The 19499-nt window shown below is 36.7% G+C and overlaps 1 protein-coding gene across 1 annotated transcript in view; it reads right to left on the reverse strand.

The window, feature by feature from the left end:
• LOC149576686 (syntaxin-52-like) overlaps positions 1 to 16415 on the reverse strand; it is a 78699-nt gene extending 62284 nt beyond the window's left edge. Inside the window, exon 1 of the mRNA XM_089819154.1 lies at positions 15886 to 16415. Coding sequence (XP_089675280.1) covers positions 15886 to 16199 — 314 coding nt within the window. The 5' untranslated portion in view covers positions 16200 to 16415. The remainder of the gene's footprint in view (positions 1 to 15885) is intronic.
• Between the last annotated feature and the right edge of the window lie 3084 nt (positions 16416 to 19499).

Genomic DNA, 19499 nt, shown 5'->3' on the forward strand with positions numbered 1-19499 from the left:
CAAGATATGCAGGTAAATATCAGACTGATGAACAGTCAAAATCATACAAATTGAGAAATCCCTTGAATGTAGTGAGGCACTTTTGTATACTAAACAGATGTATATTGGGGGTTATTACTACTCATCTTTGATTGAGTAATTTGAATTTCCCCAATAAATTCAAACTTAATCTCCTTAATCTAGAAAATTGAAAATGCAGAAAAATAAGAATGAGTTACTTCATTTCATAACAAAAAATATCACTGAAAATCCTGGCATCAAAATAGGCAAATTGGAAGTAAGTCAGTGAAATGTTTTAAAGCACTAATTTTCTGTTTCAGCTCACAAGTTCCATAAGTACTCAGTGTAATCACCTAAAAATGGTCATCTAGACTATTAGCCCCCTTCTCAGCATTTTGGCTAAATTAATTTAATCATTTACCTAGACCAAATTGCTAATAATCAATTTATTTGATTATAACCTATAGTTTGACTATGCTATCCTAAGTTCATTATTTGATTAAAAGAACATGTCCCATTTTAATTAAATAAAAGACCCCATTCTTCTAACCCACTTAAAGTGCACACATAAAGTCTTTTTTCTATTTTGCAATTAAAAGAAAAGGCTTTGTGACTTTTGTCTTATATGACAAGTCAACTTATATTCTATTGGTTGATTTGTGTGTGCACATGGATCACTCCTCTTTTCAAATTCCACCGTTGATCATCCACCATCTTCATCTTGATCTCTACCGTCCATACATCTTTAAAAGGGAGAGAGCTTTCCCCTTCAATCGATCCTCATTTTGAATATTGTTATGCTGCAGGTTTTCTAACAGGTTTCTTTGGAGCTTTGTGGAGAACTTCTATTTCTTGTCTACATTCTCTCATACCATAGCATCTTAGCTTAGCTTTCATTTTTACATGTAGATTAATCTCACATAGCTTAATATTTGGATTGTAACACTCTCATCCATGCTTAGAATAGCTGCACTTTTCATATTCATGCTAGCTTAATCTTTAGTTGCATTGCATCCTTGAGGAACTCCTTGGGACATTTGCATTCTTGCATCTTGTCTTTGGAACCTCCCATTGCATGGTTTACTAGCAAGAAGAGTATCTCTAAGGCTCATCTGAGAGCCTTTTTATTCTTGAAATATACTCTCTTGCACTCCATGGATAGGGAGCTCTAAGCCGGCATCCAAGCATTCCAAACTCATGGAATCGTTTGGATAGAAGGGTTTAGAGTGTGACACATTTCGAGTGTACATTTTTGGCGCCCACCGTGGGGCTTGAATCAAATTTTCAGCTCCATTTGCTTTCATTTCTTATCTCTAGTTTTTTACAGCAGCATATTGGATCTAATCAAATGCTTTTGTAGAATTATCACTTTGGTTTTAAGGCCAAGCCATAAGTAAATTGGTTTGAAAGCCAAAAACTTAGTTGGTTTAAAGATTTGATCATATCTTTTAAACCGCTTAGCGTTTGGTTCTGAAATTTTGTTTTCAGGTTGGGTATATGCTCAAAATGTCTCAGTCCAATTTTTAAAGAATTTTGACGTGATTTTCGGAAGTTATGATTTTTTCTTTATTTTTCATAAAAAGCCGTTTTTGATCGCAAATAAGCGCATTTTTTGGAAAAACTTACATTTTCAGAAATATTTTTGAATTCTAATGGGGGTTCTTTCTTTGTGTTTTGAATTTTGAGATCGTATTAAGGATAAAAAATTCGATTTGATAAATTTTGCCTGTTTTGACAAAATCAATCTCTAGGGAGCAAATGAAGAGATTTTTTAAAATTTCTTGCATTTTTGGAAAGCTCTCTAATTTTTAACAGGGGTCTCTTTTTTTCATTTTCATTTTTGGATACAAAATCATAGTAAAAATGTCCAATCTTGTTGACTAGGTCAAAATCAAAGAGTAAAAATGAGAGCATTTGTGATTAACTTGCACTTTCTTTGCATGCACTTGGTTGGAAGATAAAGTGGATTTTTGAGGCAACTCACCACTTTTTATTGCAGATTTTTATGTTATTTCATACTAACTTTTGGTGCTAACAAGTTGTGATTACAGGTTGCCATCCTTATGAAAAAAATTAAAACATTGCATAAAAAGAACGCATGTCAAAGCTTCAAATGCACAAGGGCTACTAACGATTGTTTGCAGGGCTGCCCAATGCATAAAAACTCAATTTTGCTTGTTCTTTAATTTTACATGTGCGACACATACTAGTTGTTTATTTTTAGGCACATTAAAACTTACAATTGGGATCTTTTGGTGATAGGAGAGTATGCTCTTCACCCTTGTGGTGAATCAGAAATCTTGACTTACCATTTGGTTTCAAGAGTAAGAGGCAACTAAATCTTTTTGGCGTGTTTGGGTGAAAATGATTGGAATAGGAGAGTATGCTCTTCACCCTTGTGGTGAACCAGAAATCTTGACTTCCAAAATTTGATCCACTTTGTGTAGTTAGAATCCTTTAGAGGGCCTGCTCTCGGACAACCTGAGAGGAACGACCCAAGTGGGAACAATCCGATTACCTGGCTCTTCCAACCCACTATAAACTCAAGGCTATCAAGGACACAAAACCTTGGTAGACGTAGTGTTTATCTTTGTCTAGTGTGATCGCTTATGGGATTTCGACCATAGGGAGATCACTAGGCAAGAATGCTTAAGGTACTCTTGTGATCGCGAGATCGGTTACTCATCGCAAGGTGAGGTGTCCCGTAATTGGGAGCAAGAGGAACACTATGAACGGAAGCCCGATCTAAAAACTCTAAGTTAGTAACTACCTTTTTTTTTAGCCGCTCAACTTCTTGGTGCAAGGATTGATCCTAGTGGACTACCCGGATCACCCCAAGATTTACACTCACCATATGTGTTCCCTTGGTTATGCTTATGGCATTTCCATGACAAAGCCAATATCTCTTGTGGGCAACCACTTGGTGTGAGGCAAAGGAGCATCAAGCGTGGGCCAAGTTGTTGAGTAATGAACCATGACTTCTAGGTAGATATTGCTTGATGTGTTCTCGAATGTGGTATACTTGTGAAAATCTTTTGAACATACACATGACGATAATTCTAGGGAATTCTTTTGAGACGTCACATATGCTTGTATCATGCAAGGTTGCTTTGTCCCTTGCTTGATTGTTTGAAGACTACTTCATGTGTCACTATCTTGCTTGGAAAGAAATTGCTTTTGAACATCAAACTTGCTATGCTATCAACTATTGTCAAACTTTATCAACCAAGTCAAAACATCAAATGCAAACAGTTTCTTGTGTTGCTTGCTAAGAGGAGTCTCATCATTTGACTTTTTTTTTATATGTCTCTAGTGCTTGAACATGCTTAAAGTGAATCTTTGGTCTTAGTGCTCATGGTCTTCCTATCTTCATGGTCTATGTTTGCTTGCTAGTTATCCTTTTGCTAAAATGGTTACCTTGATTTCTTGACTACACTCTTGGGTTGGAGAGTTGTTCACTTGTCACCCCGCTTGCTCTATCTATTTGGCTATTTGGGCATCTTGCCTAGCTATTGACTTGAGTCATTCATGTCGTAAGTTTCTTGGACATATTGTTTGACAAGTCACTTTAATCTCTCTCTAATATCTTGGCAAGTGAACACTCTACCTCCTATAGTTTCAACATCAAGTTATTTTCTAGACTATTTTATGCTTGGCTTTGCATCTAAAACTATGGGATCTAAAACTTGTGCTACCAAACTTAAACAAAATCTAGATGATCATGATATCCTCCATGTCACTAAAGAGTTTCAAGATCTATATGCACAATACAAAGAACTAGAAGAGACAAATGATCTTTCTTACCTTCATCTCTCTAAGCGCATGATAGAAATGAAGTCTAAACTTGAGAAAAGGTTGGAGGAGAAGATTGCATCATTACATGAATCTTCCTTAAGGTCTTTACATGCATGTGAGTCACCTTCTTTGAGGTCATCCTCTTCTTCTAGGTCTACATACTCTACTTCAAGACATCAAATGTCTTCATCTTCTAGATCTAAAGACCTCTTTAGAGAACAAGCAAGTGATACCTCCTTTGAGCCTATGCCAAAATTTCATGATGGACCTATCTTTGACCAAGATAATGATGAAGACATGAATGCATTCTATTCACTTGAGAAACAACAAGAAGATCCTAGACATACTTCTAATAGAACTTTTTCTCCCTTGGAAGATTCTTATGATGACACTTTGCAAAAACTTCTTGGCAATAAGATCATCATGTTACCTAAGTCTAGCTCATATGGAAATCCATTCTTGGATACCTATTGTGCCTATCATCAATCTAATGACCATGCTACTTTTGATTGTATAGAGCTGAAACATAAAATCCAAGATCTCATTGATGATGAGATTGTTGATCTTGGAACCTCTAGTGACTCATGTGGTGAAGATACTTCTCTTGAGCAAGATTACATTGATGAACCTATGTCTAGTAGTAGCTCCATTACATCTTCCACTTCTTCCAACACTCGTGCATCTCCCAACACATCAAATCTTTCCAACATGCCTCCATCAAATAAAGAACATAATGCTTTCCACATAGACTACGTGTATCCTCAAGGGCTATCTCTAAAAGATACTCAACCTAACCTTCATTTGGCTGCAAACCTTTTCCATGATACCAATCCTAAACATCCTCAACCTTCATGCACTACTCCATTCACTCTTCATTCTCCCTTGTCCTTAGAAGTGTCTCCATGTCAAGAGGACTCTCAAAAAGAAAAAGCTATAAATGTCAAGAAAGATCAAGATCAAGCACCCGTTCATCTCTTTCAAGATTTTTCCATTCCATATCCTATATCTTGTCCACCTCCTAAGTATGATGAAGATATCACTTCCACTATCTCCCTTGAGCTTACTGAAAATTATGAGAAAAGTTCTCTTCATATGCTATCCAAAGCTACTTGTCAAGATCAAAGTGTCCCCTCATGTTCTACTTCTCCACATCCGCTTCAAAATTGTGCTCAAGCTTCAAGTGCTTCTATTAAAAATGTTGTTCCTATCAAAGGTACTCATGAGTCTATTGATGGATTTGATCATGTTGCTCACTCTAAAGATGTTGATATCCCTTCCCACTATCCCTTTGCATCTTCTAAATCTATCCTTGGTCCTTATCCATCTAAGCTAAAGCATTCAAACCTTCCATCCATATTGGGACCTTATGTTCCTCCATCTCCTACATTCACTCCTAGCTCATCCCCTAGCTCTCCTATATTACCTCAAGATCAAAAAAGACACTCATCCTTGATGACTTTTCACCCATCTATACATCTAAACCAGTCATATCATCCTTATTCATCCACAAATCCCAAGTCCCTTGGAAGTGAGAATAAACATAAGAATCCATTGAAAAAGAAAGATCACTATGTCCCATCTAATCGACATGTGAATGCTAAGAAGGAAAATGCACAAAAGAGACTACAAAGGTCCACTATTAAGAGAGCTAAATCAAAGAAAATGTGGGTTCCTAAATCCATCATTGAAGAAATGCACTCTCAAGCACCCAAAGAACGAGGAAAATCTAAAGCTATGTGGATTCCCAAGTCTCTTTTAAAAGACTTGAATATTGAAAATACTTCAAAGTTGACATTCAAGCTTCCAAAGGCTTCTATTCCATCTTCTTCCAAAAATCTTCCTAAAAATATTCCAAAGCCTTCCACTCCACTTTTTTACAAATCTTTTCTACCACCTCATACATCTAAACCTCAAGCTACTTCATCCATGATTCCTCCATTGTTCCAATACCCTTCAAGGTGTGTGTTAATGTTGATCTTGTCCAATATTTCAACTACCCTCATGAAATCCTCTAAAGCTTACACTAACTTTCTATACATGAACTATTATCCTCCATATACTCTTCCTACTACCATTTCTCTTTCATCACCTTATCAACATCTTTGAGCATACCTTTCTATGGTCTTGTCTTATCATGGCTTATCTTTCCTATAGGAGCACTATCTAAATTCAAAAAGCTTGAGCTCTTTCTAAAAATTCAAAAAAAAAAAAAAAAATGAAAAAAATTGAAAATGTGCCTTGGTGAAAACCACTTCTTGTGGCACCTTGGTAGCAAAAGTAAAGAGAAATAAATCCATCCTATGGTGAAAACTACTTCTTTTGGCACCTTGGATAAGTACCATGATGAAAACCTGGCAAACAGGCATCATGCGTAATTCTTCCATCATCCATCTATCCCCTCTTCTCTCTTTGATCTTGACAATGTTGAGCTATCTTTGCATATTAGCTATCTTATCCATGAGATTTTCTATTGTGCTCTCCCATTCACTCATAGCCTCTATCTTGAGCTTTATTTTTATTGCTCTATCCCATCGCTATCTTATCTAGTTGACTCCTTGATCTTGATCATAATAAATGAAACATGGTTCTCATAGGTCTTTTGACATGGCTACTCTTTTGGACTACACACTTCATGCTATCTCACTTGTTGGCTTCACTGCTTATCCTACATGCTATCTTGCTCATTTCTTCCATTGCTTATCCAAAACATGCTTCATATGACTATTTCACCTCTTTCCCTAGCTTGGGTACTCTTGAGGAGTCAGTTCTCTAGGATCACTTTCACTTGCTTCACATTCCTTTCTTATGCATCTTTGCTTATCCACTCGGCTTGTTTCTCCATCGTGTCCTATACCTTGCTAGACATTAGGAGAAAATGATGTGATCTTGCTTGAGAACTAGTAATCTCTTAAAACCTTCTGAAAATTCCATAAAAAATCATATATGATGCTGAAAAAATACTAAAAATTAGAAAATGTCCTGAAAAAAAGATCTTCTTAGTGAAAACCTAGCAATAGGCACTTTGATATATCACCAAAAAAATCAAAAATTGAAAAATACAAAAAAATTGAAAAAAGTCTCTAAAAAAAATCTGTCAAGTGGTGAAAACCTAGAAACAGGCACTACTTGAAACCCTCGCACCTATGTCTATCAGTCTCAATCATCCACTTCGCTACACATTTCCTGGCTTGGAATTGTTTCTTGTCCTCATCTTGGGGGCATAGCTACTTAGCCTATTGAGGTATTCTTGTGCATTAGGGTTTCTTTGACAACTCACAAAATAGTGTTTCTCAACACTTCCCCCACTTTGACATCAAGTGTTTTTCAACACTTTATAGATAGTTTACCTACGGTCTCCGATGTCATGATATTTCTCACTATCAGAATCAAGTCTGAAAGAAATGGCCAAGTGACTTACACACACGCACTTTAACACCTAAATGACTGAGCTATGCTGATCTTTATCTACATTGTGTGCTGTCTATGATGATTTCTTTGCCAGGTGTTCCCTCCCTAATAGTCTTTCAAGGATGTCATTGACTAGAAGACTGGGGGCATGGGACATATTTTCTTGATTTCTGCTTGTGGGTATACTTTTGTTTGTCTATAGTGTTGTAAGCATTCATGCTTGTCCTATTCAACACTTTGACTTATAAATGTATCATCCTTAATTTTTTTGCAAGACCGCACTTAGGGTTTATCCTGGCGCTTATGCCTTGATACAGGTGTAATCTTGCTAAATTAAACTTAGGGAATCTAATTGCGTAGTTATCTTGACTTACATGTCTTTGATGCTTAGATTGGATTTCCACATACCTATCTGATCTCAATCATATTCATATCCTCATAGTTTTACTAGTGATGGTTGTATGATCTCATGATGTCCCTAATAAATGCTCAGTGATGAAATTAAGAGTCTAAATGTTATGCACTTCTTGCTGGTAAACCACTTTGCATATTAGCTTGCATTTTAGGTTCATTTTCTAGCTTAGTCTTGCATTCTTGCATATGGGGAGAGCTCTCTCTTCATCTTTTTTTTGGACATATCAGCTAACTCCTTTCATATATTTCTTTACTTTCTTCTTGTTCATGTCTTTTCACCTTCTTAATCTTTCGCTTCATCTCTTTTCTATCTTGTCATCACATTATATAAATTTTTGACCTCTTAAATAATTTTGACGTCCTAGATTCATTTTCGGGATCGAAATCCAAATTCGAGTTCATCTTGATGGTCAAAATTGTCTTTTAAAATTCTACTTTCTTCTGAGTAGTCAGCTGACCTTTTGAGGTCTAATCTCTGAATCATCACTGGGGCATCTTCATTTCTTCATGTCTTCATCATTTCCATACTTCATATCTACTTAAATTCACTATTTCATGTCTAAAATCACCTTTCTACTCATTTCGACCTTATTTTTATGCTATATCCTTCAAGGTCAACTCTAGTCAAACTGGGGCATTTTATCAATTTTTTTATATAGTCATTCTTGGGTTCTAATCATCTATCTGTCATCTTGGACATTGCTTTATTCTAATTTTCTCATGTCTAGCCAGTTTTTTGCATCCCCTTACCTCATTTCAATTTCGATCCCGAGGGGGCAGAAATACTCTATCACTGCTTAGGAGCATTTGTTTGATCTTCTCACCTATTCTCAATCTATCTACTTTGCTAAGTGTTAGCATTCTTCTTGAATTCTAACATCATCTTCCTAGTGTTCAGTACTACCGCTATCAGGCTGTACATTTAGGACTTGCTATCTTTTTCTACATTTCGTTCTTCAAAATCAGATATCTATATCTATCACCGCCTACTTGGCTTTCTATTTTCTTTGACATAATGTGTTCCCAGATCGATCACGCATTAGTCAAAGAGGGGCAAATGTAATCACCTAAAAATGGTCATCTAGACTATTAGCCCCCTTCTCAGCATTTTGGCTAAATTAATTTAATCATTTACCTAGACCAAATTGCTAATAATCAATTTATTTGATTATAACCTATAGTTTGACTATGCTATCCTAAGTTCATTATTTGATTAAAAGAACATGTCCCATTTTAATTAAATAAAAGACCCCATTCTTCTAACCCACTTAAAGTGCACACATAAAGTCTTTTTTCTATTTTGCAATTAAAAGAAAAGGCTTTGTGACTTTTGTCTTATATGACAAGTCAACTTATATTCTATTGGTTGATTTGTGTGTGCACATGGATCACTCCTCTTTTCAAATTCCACCGTTGATCATCCACCATCTTCATCTTGATCTCTACCGTCCATACATCTTTAAAAGGGAGAGAGCTTTCCCCTTCAATCGATCCTCATTTTGAATATTGTTATGCTGCAGGTTTTCTAACAGGTTTCTTTGGAGCTTTGTGGAGAACTTCTATTTCTTGTCTACATTCTCTCATACCATAGCATCTTAGCTTAGCTTTCATTTTTACATGTAGATTAATCTCACATAGCTTAATATTTGGATTGTAACACTCTCATCCATGCTTAGAATAGCTGCACTTTTCATATTCATGCTAGCTTAATCTTTAGTTGCATTGCATCCTTGAGGAACTCCTTGGGACATTTGCATTCTTGCATCTTGTCTTTGGAACCTCCCATTGCATGGTTTACTAGCAAGAAGAGTATCTCTAAGGCTCATCTGAGAGCCTTTTTATTCTTGAAATATACTCTCTTGCACTCCATGGATAGGGAGCTCTAAGCCGGCATCCAAGCATTCCAAACTCATGGAATCGTTTGGATAGAAGGGTTTAGAGTGTGACACATTTCGAGTGTACACTCAGCAGATTTTCATAGTATTCTCCAACCCACATTGCCCAGGTGTAAAATTTGAGGGATACAACACTGCTAGATGAGTGTTGTATACTTTCCATGTTTCATTGTTTAACAGTCTCGATTGGGTTGATAATCAAGATGATATCAACCTCGCTACTTGAAGCCATTTTCTGATTTCAGTTAGCATTTTTGAAAGAATAAAATAAAAATGACAAAATTGGGTATCATTTTTGGCTACTTTCTATTTCCACCCATGTTTTCAAGCACTCGTATTTATCTCTTGCATGATTTCATACATTATGTAAAACTGCTTTCAATGTGCCAATTTATATCCACACATGTTTGAGGGTTAAGTAAGAGGGATTCAGCATTTTAATGAAGAAAAGAACAGTTTTTGCTGTTACATCCCAATTTTTGACCTAATTTGAATTATAGCCGTTGAGGTTCACGTGAAGTCAATTGGCAGTTTAATTTGTTATAATCTGACAAAATGGTAAGATAGTCATGATTTCAAGTGAAGATGACATGATGAAGGTTAACTATTATGATTATTAAATTTAATTACGGAGAAATTCCTTGCAGGAAGCATGTTGAAGGGGTGGAAGTATTGTCAGAAAAGAATTAGGCAGGGGCATCACCATCATTGAGCAGATGGGTAGAAGACCTAGTGACTTGGAACAGAATATATCTGTGGGACCCACATGAGCTATTTAATAAATAATTTAATTAAAATATTTTGAGTTAAAATATAAAATGCATCTTAGAGGATTTTAATTTATCTTTCATCATATTATTTTAATAATAATTTATATACATGCATTTAATAAATAAAATGATTTTTGGCACCATTATAATTTAATAATTAATAAGTAATGTTACAAATAAGATTATAATAATGTTCGAATTATAATAATTGTATTATTATAATTTTTGAATTTTAGTCTTCCAATTCTATTCTCTTCTTTTTATTATTCTTTTTGTTAACCGATTATTGTTTGGCATGTTTAATCGAATTTATGTTTCATATTGACTTCTTGGGAATTCGAATGGATTCTTGTAACTAAAGGAAGTCGATGAGTCAATTTAAAACTTTATATTAGAGTCTCATAATCGTATTAATCCAATCTTTTTCCATAATTTTTCCTTGCTATCAGAGGCTCTCAATATAACTTTTTCTATTGGCAATTCCGTAACTCTCTTCTTGATTGACTGAAATCAAATCCGATTGTTTTACTGCATATACTGATTTCATCTCTCCATCTTGGCTGCGGAAATCAGAGCAAGCTGTGGGGTTCCGTACCCGACCTTAGAGTCTTCCGAAGGTTGAATTCCATTATTCTCTTCTTCACCGTCGACCAGTTCAAAGCAAAAGGGTTCCATGGATAATCTTTTAATCCAGCCGTGGGAGTAAGAAATCCCTTGCTACAGGTCACGATTAAATACTATTTAATACTCGCTGTTTTGTCTTTATACTGAAGGTCATACCAGATCCGAGTTCTGCATTTTTATTTATTTATTTCATTTATCCTTGATAGAGTCAATACTGTTGTCGGATCAGAACTCTGGACGAAATGTAATAAGACATAGATCCTTAGACATAGCTTTACAAGAATTCGTTATCATGCTAATTGTTTACTATCAATAATCATGAGAATGTCTTTGTTATACAATTATACAAAGGATGTAAAACAGTATTAAAATCCATGAATCAAAGAACCTGTCTATCATATTATATTTCTTTCCATGCATTTAATAAAAGTGTAAAAGATGTCATAATGTTCAAACACCAAGGAACTCAACGGCAAGGATGCCATTAAAGGTGAAGAGGAATAAATTAAGAGAAAATAGTGTATGCCTTACATAGGCTTTATGAGACTTTGGCCTAATGAAACATATATGCAGATAAGTATCTTTGATCTGGTGATTAATTTGAGCAGAGAAATGAATAGAAATGATATCCGAGGTGTTTTAAGAATCCAACCATTTAAATGATCTTGAGCCTACACCAATTTATACAGTCCACTGAAACTAAGATAATCTTGCATAAATCCATATGATTGCAAAGCTTTAACATATTACCAAGCAAGAAATTAGAATATAATGACACCGAGGAATTCCCCTAGTAGATAGGCCAAAGAACGATGAAGAGGTGAAGATTTAACCTATAAACAAAATCAAGAAATTAGATTTGAATAATGAATTATTAATATTAGCTCATGCTTGATCCTGATATTGTATTCTCCTGCTGCCAAGTCATATGGTGTGCTAAATACTAGGATGCCCAGTGGATGGCAAGATGACCCCTGTCTATTCTGGGTAGGGAGGGCCTTTCTCGTTAGAGATCGTGTGGGGATAAGATTTGGTCCGAGTTTGGGTGGTAAAGCCCCTGACAATGTTTCACCTCTCCTTAAGTTGCCAGACGTGCATCGGACAAGGATAAGTCACACATTCAATTGTTTATCGGAAACAGGTATTATCACTCTTATATAAGAGGTAAGGTTAAATTGAATTATTTCATTGTTACCATTATTTTACTTTCATGAATAACAAATATTAGTATATTTTCTAGTCTTGAGATACTATCACAGTTAAGTAATCGGAAGGAAAGGAATCCTGAAGCACAAAATTGATGGAGTGATGACTAGAACCCTAAGTGATATAGTGGGCTCAAAAGCCCTAATTGAATCCGTGGTAGCGGAAACCCTATTTGAATCAGTGGTACTGAAAGCCCTATTTTAAATCAGTGGTATCGGAAGCCCTAATTGAATCTATGGTTGCGAAAGCCCTAAGTGAGTGAGCGGTATTAGAAGCCCTAAATGAACCAAAGGTAAACAATGCCCTAATTGATACAGTGGTATGTGATGCCCTAATTTTATATAATGGTATTTAATGATAATCGTCATTTGATTTTGGTTTAACAATATTGGATAGAAGTCGTTTTTGTGGTATTGTTATAGAGGTATTTGTGGGCTAACCCGGGTGGTTGCAGAAGTATCCCTAGTTGATTTCAATCACAGTTTTCCGAGGTATGTGGTTTTAATTTCTGTAGTAATTTCATTTGATGGTGTTTTTAAGTTTTAGTTAAGAAATTTGTCTAACTGATTTTTAACAGTAAGTCTTATTCACATGAACCTAAATGATATAACTGTCTTCCTATGAAACAAAGTAGTAACTGTATTCTTTGAGTATGATAGATATTTAATTTAGACCCGAGAAAACCAGATGTTACATTTGCAATCACGGAAAAAAAAATTCTATGCTAGGGGTTTTCACCCAAAAAAAAACCAGAGAAAATACTGTGTATTGTCTATGTTTTCCATTATTCTGAATTTTCAAGTTGTATATGCACTACATCTTTCGTACATGTTTATAAGGCTTCTTATTCTCTACAGCCATTTACAATTCCAGTCACAATAGGTGAAGCAATGTAAGATCCTGGGTAGCTTCACTGAAAATATACCATCAAATTTTTCCTTTTTAAATCACAATGAAACTTTCCTTTAATATAAGTTTCTATTCTTCTGGACAGAATCAGATGTATATGGAGCGAACATTACTCATCATGCTTGACCCAGTATAAAAGTCTATAACCTAAATAAAAAATTAAAGCCTGAAAGAAAAGTAGGTTCTTGAAGTCAATGGGACGAGTTCAAGTGAAAAAAATCGCTATGTTTTCATGGGGGTGGGGGCTCCATCTTACACCTCTAAATTAGAATGCTCGTGTCTAAGCATAAGCAACATGCCACACCCAAATCACAATGAAACTTTCCTTTAATATATGCTTCTATTCTTGTGGACAGAGTCAAATGTATATGGAGAGACATTACTCATCATGCTTGACCAAGTAAAAAAGTCTATAACCTAAATAAAAAATTAAAGCCTGAAAGGAAAGTAGGTTCTTGAAAGTCAATAGGATGAGTTCAAGTGAGAAAAATCTGTAGTAACATGGAGACGCGCCCCCCCCCCCCCCCCCCCCCCCCGCTTTTGCCCCATGTTTCGGAGACTTGGACACACCAGGGACTTGGGGACTCTGTCCCCCATCCCCAGTGGCGCAACCAAATTCTGCCACCTCCGCCAAGGATGGGGGACGTCCCGATGTTGACTATTTGCTGATTCGACTATTTATGTTTAATGTTCGATGTTCCAATTCCATCTATTGTTCAAGTATTTACTCTTTTACATCTTTATATCTTATATTGCAATACATCTTTTCATAACTAGCATTTAAAGTACCATATGTATATATATACAGACCCCCTCCTATCCCCCGACACCGTCCCCCCGCCATCCGCCCCCCCTCCCCCCATATTAAGGCCCCTCTGTCCTCTTGTCCCCTCGTCCCTCCATCCCCCAGGGTGATGTAACTATAGAAAAATCGCTATGTTTTCATGCGGGTGGCAGGCTCCATCTTACACTTCTAAATTAGAATGCTCATGTCTAAGCATAAGCAACATGCCACACCCAAATTCAGCTATATGACCATTCAGTCCAGGTGTGAGCACTAGGTGGTCACAACATACAAAATTCATAATTTGTTTCTCAATTAAACAGCAATAAAACTCTCTTAAATAAACTCTTCCCACATGGACAAAGATAGACATATAGAGGGCTATCTACTGTCAATTGCAGTCCATAGATCATTTTTTGGGGATGGAGGGGAATATATATATATACACAGTATTTGCAAAATTAGCTCCAGATGACATCAAAGTCCAAAATCAGACATTGATATAATGTATGGAATTCAATATTCAATGTTAGATGATCACTGACTTGAGTATAGAAGATATAAAAAATAGAAATTTCTGAATTGATTGTTCAATGGCACCAATGTGCAAAAGGCCCAGAACATACATAAATATACATGTAAGTGTTACAACTACGACAACATTCTTTTGCTAGAAATGTATGCAGTCATGCATTTGCTCATCCAATGCCTCTATACTCTCATTTTATAATTGTATTGCACTCCTACAGTTGTATACATCCATAGAATTGTGCATTGTAGAAAAGGGTAACAACTGTTTTCTGTCATTCAACAGTTATACAATTTCATTCCATGGCTGTATGCATCCATTCAACAACTGTAAATTTTATTTCCATAGTTGCAAAAAATCAACTGTAAATGACTCTTCTTAGAAATTAAAAATACAAAGATTTTACCAAAAGGGAGGCATCTCTGATTTTTGGGTGACCCTAGAGGACAGGGGACTGTAAGGGGATGTCCTGGGATGGCAGTGGGGACTGGGACTCAGAGTTAAGGGGTGAGAACGAGTCACTCTGCATCATAGTTATAGGAACCATGTTGCTACTCGACTTGACAAAGTATGGTTCCCTATGAATTCAATTCTAACCCTTTCATACCCAGAAAGTGGAAGTGTGGAAACCTGATGAACAATGGATCTATTCCATAACTAGAACATTCTGCAAAAGGCTGAAAGCAAAGTGGTTATTACTAGTCAATGAGATGAGCTCAAGGGAACAAATAGTAAAGCTTTCTAGCTCCGTGTTCAAATCTCTGAACCACGCTGCCCTTGCGTAAATTTCAAGTAACAGAGCACACGTAATTCTAGTTCCGACGGATGAAACCAGGTGTCAACGCTCGGTAGATTTTCCAGAATATGTAGCAACATTTCTTCAGTAGAAGTTTCAGCCCCGTTCAACAGAACGCAAGATGAGAATACTGTCACTCTGAGACAACAACTTAACGATACAACAAAAAAAGCAAACATTGGGCGGATTTATCATCTAACAAAATACATACGGTCAATAAATTTCCAGATCGAATTAAATAGAAATAATTCTTCACCACAAGCTCCTACCCAGTGTAATCCAAAACAGTTTCAACAGAATACACATCCTCTATTTATAGCATCGGAGCTAGAGGTTTCCCCTCCAAGAACAACAATTTACCAAAGGAAAAAAAATGTTGGAGCTCCTGTAATGTTCAAAACTAAAGCCAAAACATCAGAAATATTTAGAGCAAACGTATATAATAAAGCAGCTCACAAGAGAGTGCTAATACACCATGAAAGACAACAGATTTCATGTTGGGTACCGCTGCAATCCTCAAAAAAAACATACCGCCCTACAAGAGAGTCTCCATACACCATAACGGGCGACATATTTAAAGTCGGGCATTACTATTATCCTCAAAACCATAGCCAAAGCACTGAAAATGTTCAAATAAATCTTAAAGCATCTAGCAGGCCACAGGACGGAGCATGTTTACATACTATAACAGGAAATAGATTTATAGATTTGTGCTCCTATATAGAACATGCCATTTTAGCATGTTTGAAACTTACAATATGGGCTTCGCTGGTGGGTTGTGAATAAGAGATTCGAGGCGATCCAGTTTGGTGCCGACCACCATGAGCTTACGCCTGGCTGCCGTCAAGACATGGTGAGAAGGATTTGCCCCTGCTGCCATAACAGAATCTCGTTCTCTTATATGAGACTCAATTTCATCTACCAATTGCTTTGCTTCACCAGCCTCCCGCATCCATGCATCGAATATAACTTTTGGGTGTTGATGTCCCTGTGACCCCATTTTCCCTGTTTCTTTACGAGTTTGTTTTTCCCTTTTTTCCTTATTTTTCTTCGGGAATTGTAATGGCATGCGTATAAAAGCTCAGGACCGCCATTGAAATTGACATTCTGAGGTTATAGTTCTAGAAGGCATTTGGGCTGCCGCCTTCCTAGTTTTAGGATCCATTCGGGAATGTGGGTTTTTGTTTGTGTGATAATTGATGGTCTGAAATTCAGGTGGCACTAGCTGAGATTGCCTGCGGCTGATTTTCTCATTTCCTTCTAAAATTTATTTTATTTTTAGATTGAAGTAACGCAAAAGTTAAATACCACTGCATGTAACTTTAATTTCGTTTTTCCCCGTGTCTTATTATTAACGGAGAGAACATGACTATTGGTTCTCAGGGAAAGTTGCAATTGGAATGGTTGGACTGTACTTAAAAGAGGCATGATTAGCGTGCTCAAAAGACTTCTTTCTGAAACGAGCCAGATGTTGGGTAGGAAAGCAAAACGCTTAGAATTCATAGGTTCTTTCATCTATTTTTTATTTTTTATTTTTTTCCATTTTGACCCGAAATTTTAAATTTTCCACTAGTTATTTTCAGTCAATCTAACAGATAGTTATCGTGATATTAATTGATTTATTTGAAAATTATTAAGAATTATTTAGAAGCCATCAATAAAAAAATTGAGTAATTTTAAGTTCTTGTCACTTTCTTTTAATTGAGTACTTTTAGGTTCTTATCACTTCATTTAATTGTACTCTGACTCAAACATCATTTGTATTTTAAAGTAGGATAATATGAGTCATCATTGTATATTAAGGTAGAATAAAATGAGTCATCATTTGTAATTTAAGGTAGGCTAATATTAGAAATGTACTAAAATTAATTTAGATTTTACAATCATTTAAAGAAAAAAATCATATAATTAGAATTTATTGTTTAAAGTTATTTTTAACTGTAATAGTTCAAATAATAGAATTGATAAGCATAAGAGTAGGTAAATCTAAATCATACAAATTAAACATTAAAGTTGTATAGATAATTACGTCATTTTTGTTTAAAATTATATAGAATTTCTATGGTCTAATAATTTTGATGAAGGGTATTCCCTTTCATACCATAAATACATAATAGAAATAGAGAAACAATAACAATTCAACACATTAACTTTGTGCTCTGCAACTTTCCCACTCTTTTGGTGTTTGAATTTCGATGAGCTAGGGTGGCCCCATTAAAAAGGGCCAGATCCCTAGGATTTTCCCTAACCTGCAGCTAGTTTTGACCTCGAGTGAGAGAACCCAGGTGGTGGTGGATCCAGAGTTCTCTATGGGTGGGGACCCTATTGTGTCAAATATGTTCTCTAGGGATCTCATGGAGAAAGTTACGACAAGCTTGCCCCCAGCAGTCCCAGGTTGGAAGGACGTGGTCCTCAGGGAGAAATCGACCGAAAACTCCCTAGAAGGCCTCAAGGTGATCAGTCAAGATGATGGGTTGGAGATTGGTGTCCCTAATAGCTTGGTTGATAGTGTGTCAGCTAACCTAGGGTTGTGTCTAGTGGGACGTTTTGTGGCCTTTCGCCCATCAATTGAGATGGTCAGGAAATGGATGAGTCAGAAGTGGAAAGTGAAAGGGAGTGTGGTAGTTTCAATGATCCCTGGGGGTCTCTTCTGCTTCAAGCCTACGAAGAAAGAAGATATGGGAATGGTTCTAGCTGGGTCATGGTACTATGGTAAACATAGCCTTACGGTGGCTAAATGGCACCCTGCCTTGGACCCAACGAAGGAGTTAAACAAATTGGCTTCAGTCTGGGTTAGGCTCCCAAGCCTCCCTTTGGAGTTTTGGGATGAAAGGGTCCTCAAGTCGATTGGGAACTCCTTTGGGCATATTGTTGTTGTAGATTTGGTTACCCTTCAGAAGTCTAGGCTAGTTTTTGTGAGATTCAATGTGAATGTAGCAATTAGTGTTACACTACTTGAGTCCATCGTTTTGAATTCTAAGTGGGGGAAGAAGATTCAACCTATAGTTTATGAGAATGTGGGGTTGTTCTGCCAGAATTGCTCAACGTTTGGACATGTGATTGTGGACTATAAAAAGAATAGTAAGCCTTCTAGGATTATAGGAGAGAAATTGAGGGAGAAAGAAGTAGTCAACCCACCTAATGAGAAGGTGGAAGAGGAAGTTGATGGGAGGGTAACAAAGGACTCCACAGTTCTGGAGATCCTAGAGATGGGTAATGAGGAGGCGAAAAAGTTTCTCACTGTTACTTATGAAGAAGGACTATGGGTTGAGGAGCCCTCTGTGCTCATTGAGAGGCCTTTGGAGGTGGGAGAGTCTTCAGATGTGGTGGAAGGAGAGATTATAGACATCGATTGGGGGTGATCCTTTCCCCTTCTTGCAAGGAATTGAGGATCTTCTAAAAAATGCCATGCGAAATAAGGTGACTGAGGAGGTTTGTGGGGATGTAGAAGGAATGTGCAAGGAGATTAAGGAAGACAAGGGGATTGATTTGGTAGACAAAGAGGTGGCATGTATGCTTAGTTGGAGCAAGGCATCCCCTTAGAAGCCAAGCTGGTGGAATCGATGATAACTTCTACATCAGCCTCTGCCTCCCTTTTGGGAGTAGATGAAGGAATATGGAAAACCTAGAGAAGATAGACTAGAGTGTCAAAGAAATTGAAGGTGGGGAAGGTGACAAAATTGGATGTCGGGAAGACAACAAAGCAGAACAGAAGGACAAATAGATGGCAAAGGAGGTGGCTAGTGGCAGGCAACCAACCTTGGAGGCTATGACCAAGGGTGGGAAATGAGTGTCCTATCATGGAATATGAGGGGATTGAATAGCCCCCAAAAGAAATTTGCGCTTAAACAATAGTTGACTAATACTAGGACATATATCTTTTAATTCAGGAAGTTAAAATGTCCTTGGAAAATCTGGATAATAATGTGGGTTATATTTGGTCAGGGGCTAGTTATTGTTATAGTGAAGCGAAGTGGGCTTCAAGAGGAGTGGCCACCTTTTGGAGCCCTAGTGTTGGGATAGGGAGATTTATTCATAGTTATAAGTGCTATCTTATTATTGAGCATAAGAAGGATGAGGAGATCTGGAATGTCATTAATGTGTATGCCCCAACCTCGAGACAAGGAAGATGTCGACTCTAGGAGGATTTGTTTGACTTCTTATCACATTCTAAGAACTCCTTTTGTATGGGTGATTTCAATTCTCCATTGTACCCCTCAGAGAAGTCTGGAGGAGTAGTTGATTTACTAAAAGTATGAAGGATTTGGCTAAATTTATAAATAAAAATGACTTAATGGATTTGGAGTTGAGAGGTGTCAAGCTTACATGGTCAAATAATAGAAAGGGGGAAGACCTCATTCAAGTCAAA

This window comes from Cupressus sempervirens, chromosome 1 (genome assembly GCF_028749045.1).
Source record: "Cupressus sempervirens isolate cs-2001-9-10 chromosome 1, ASM2874904v1, whole genome shotgun sequence".
NCBI classification, from domain to species: domain Eukaryota; kingdom Viridiplantae; phylum Streptophyta; class Pinopsida; order Cupressales; family Cupressaceae; genus Cupressus; species Cupressus sempervirens.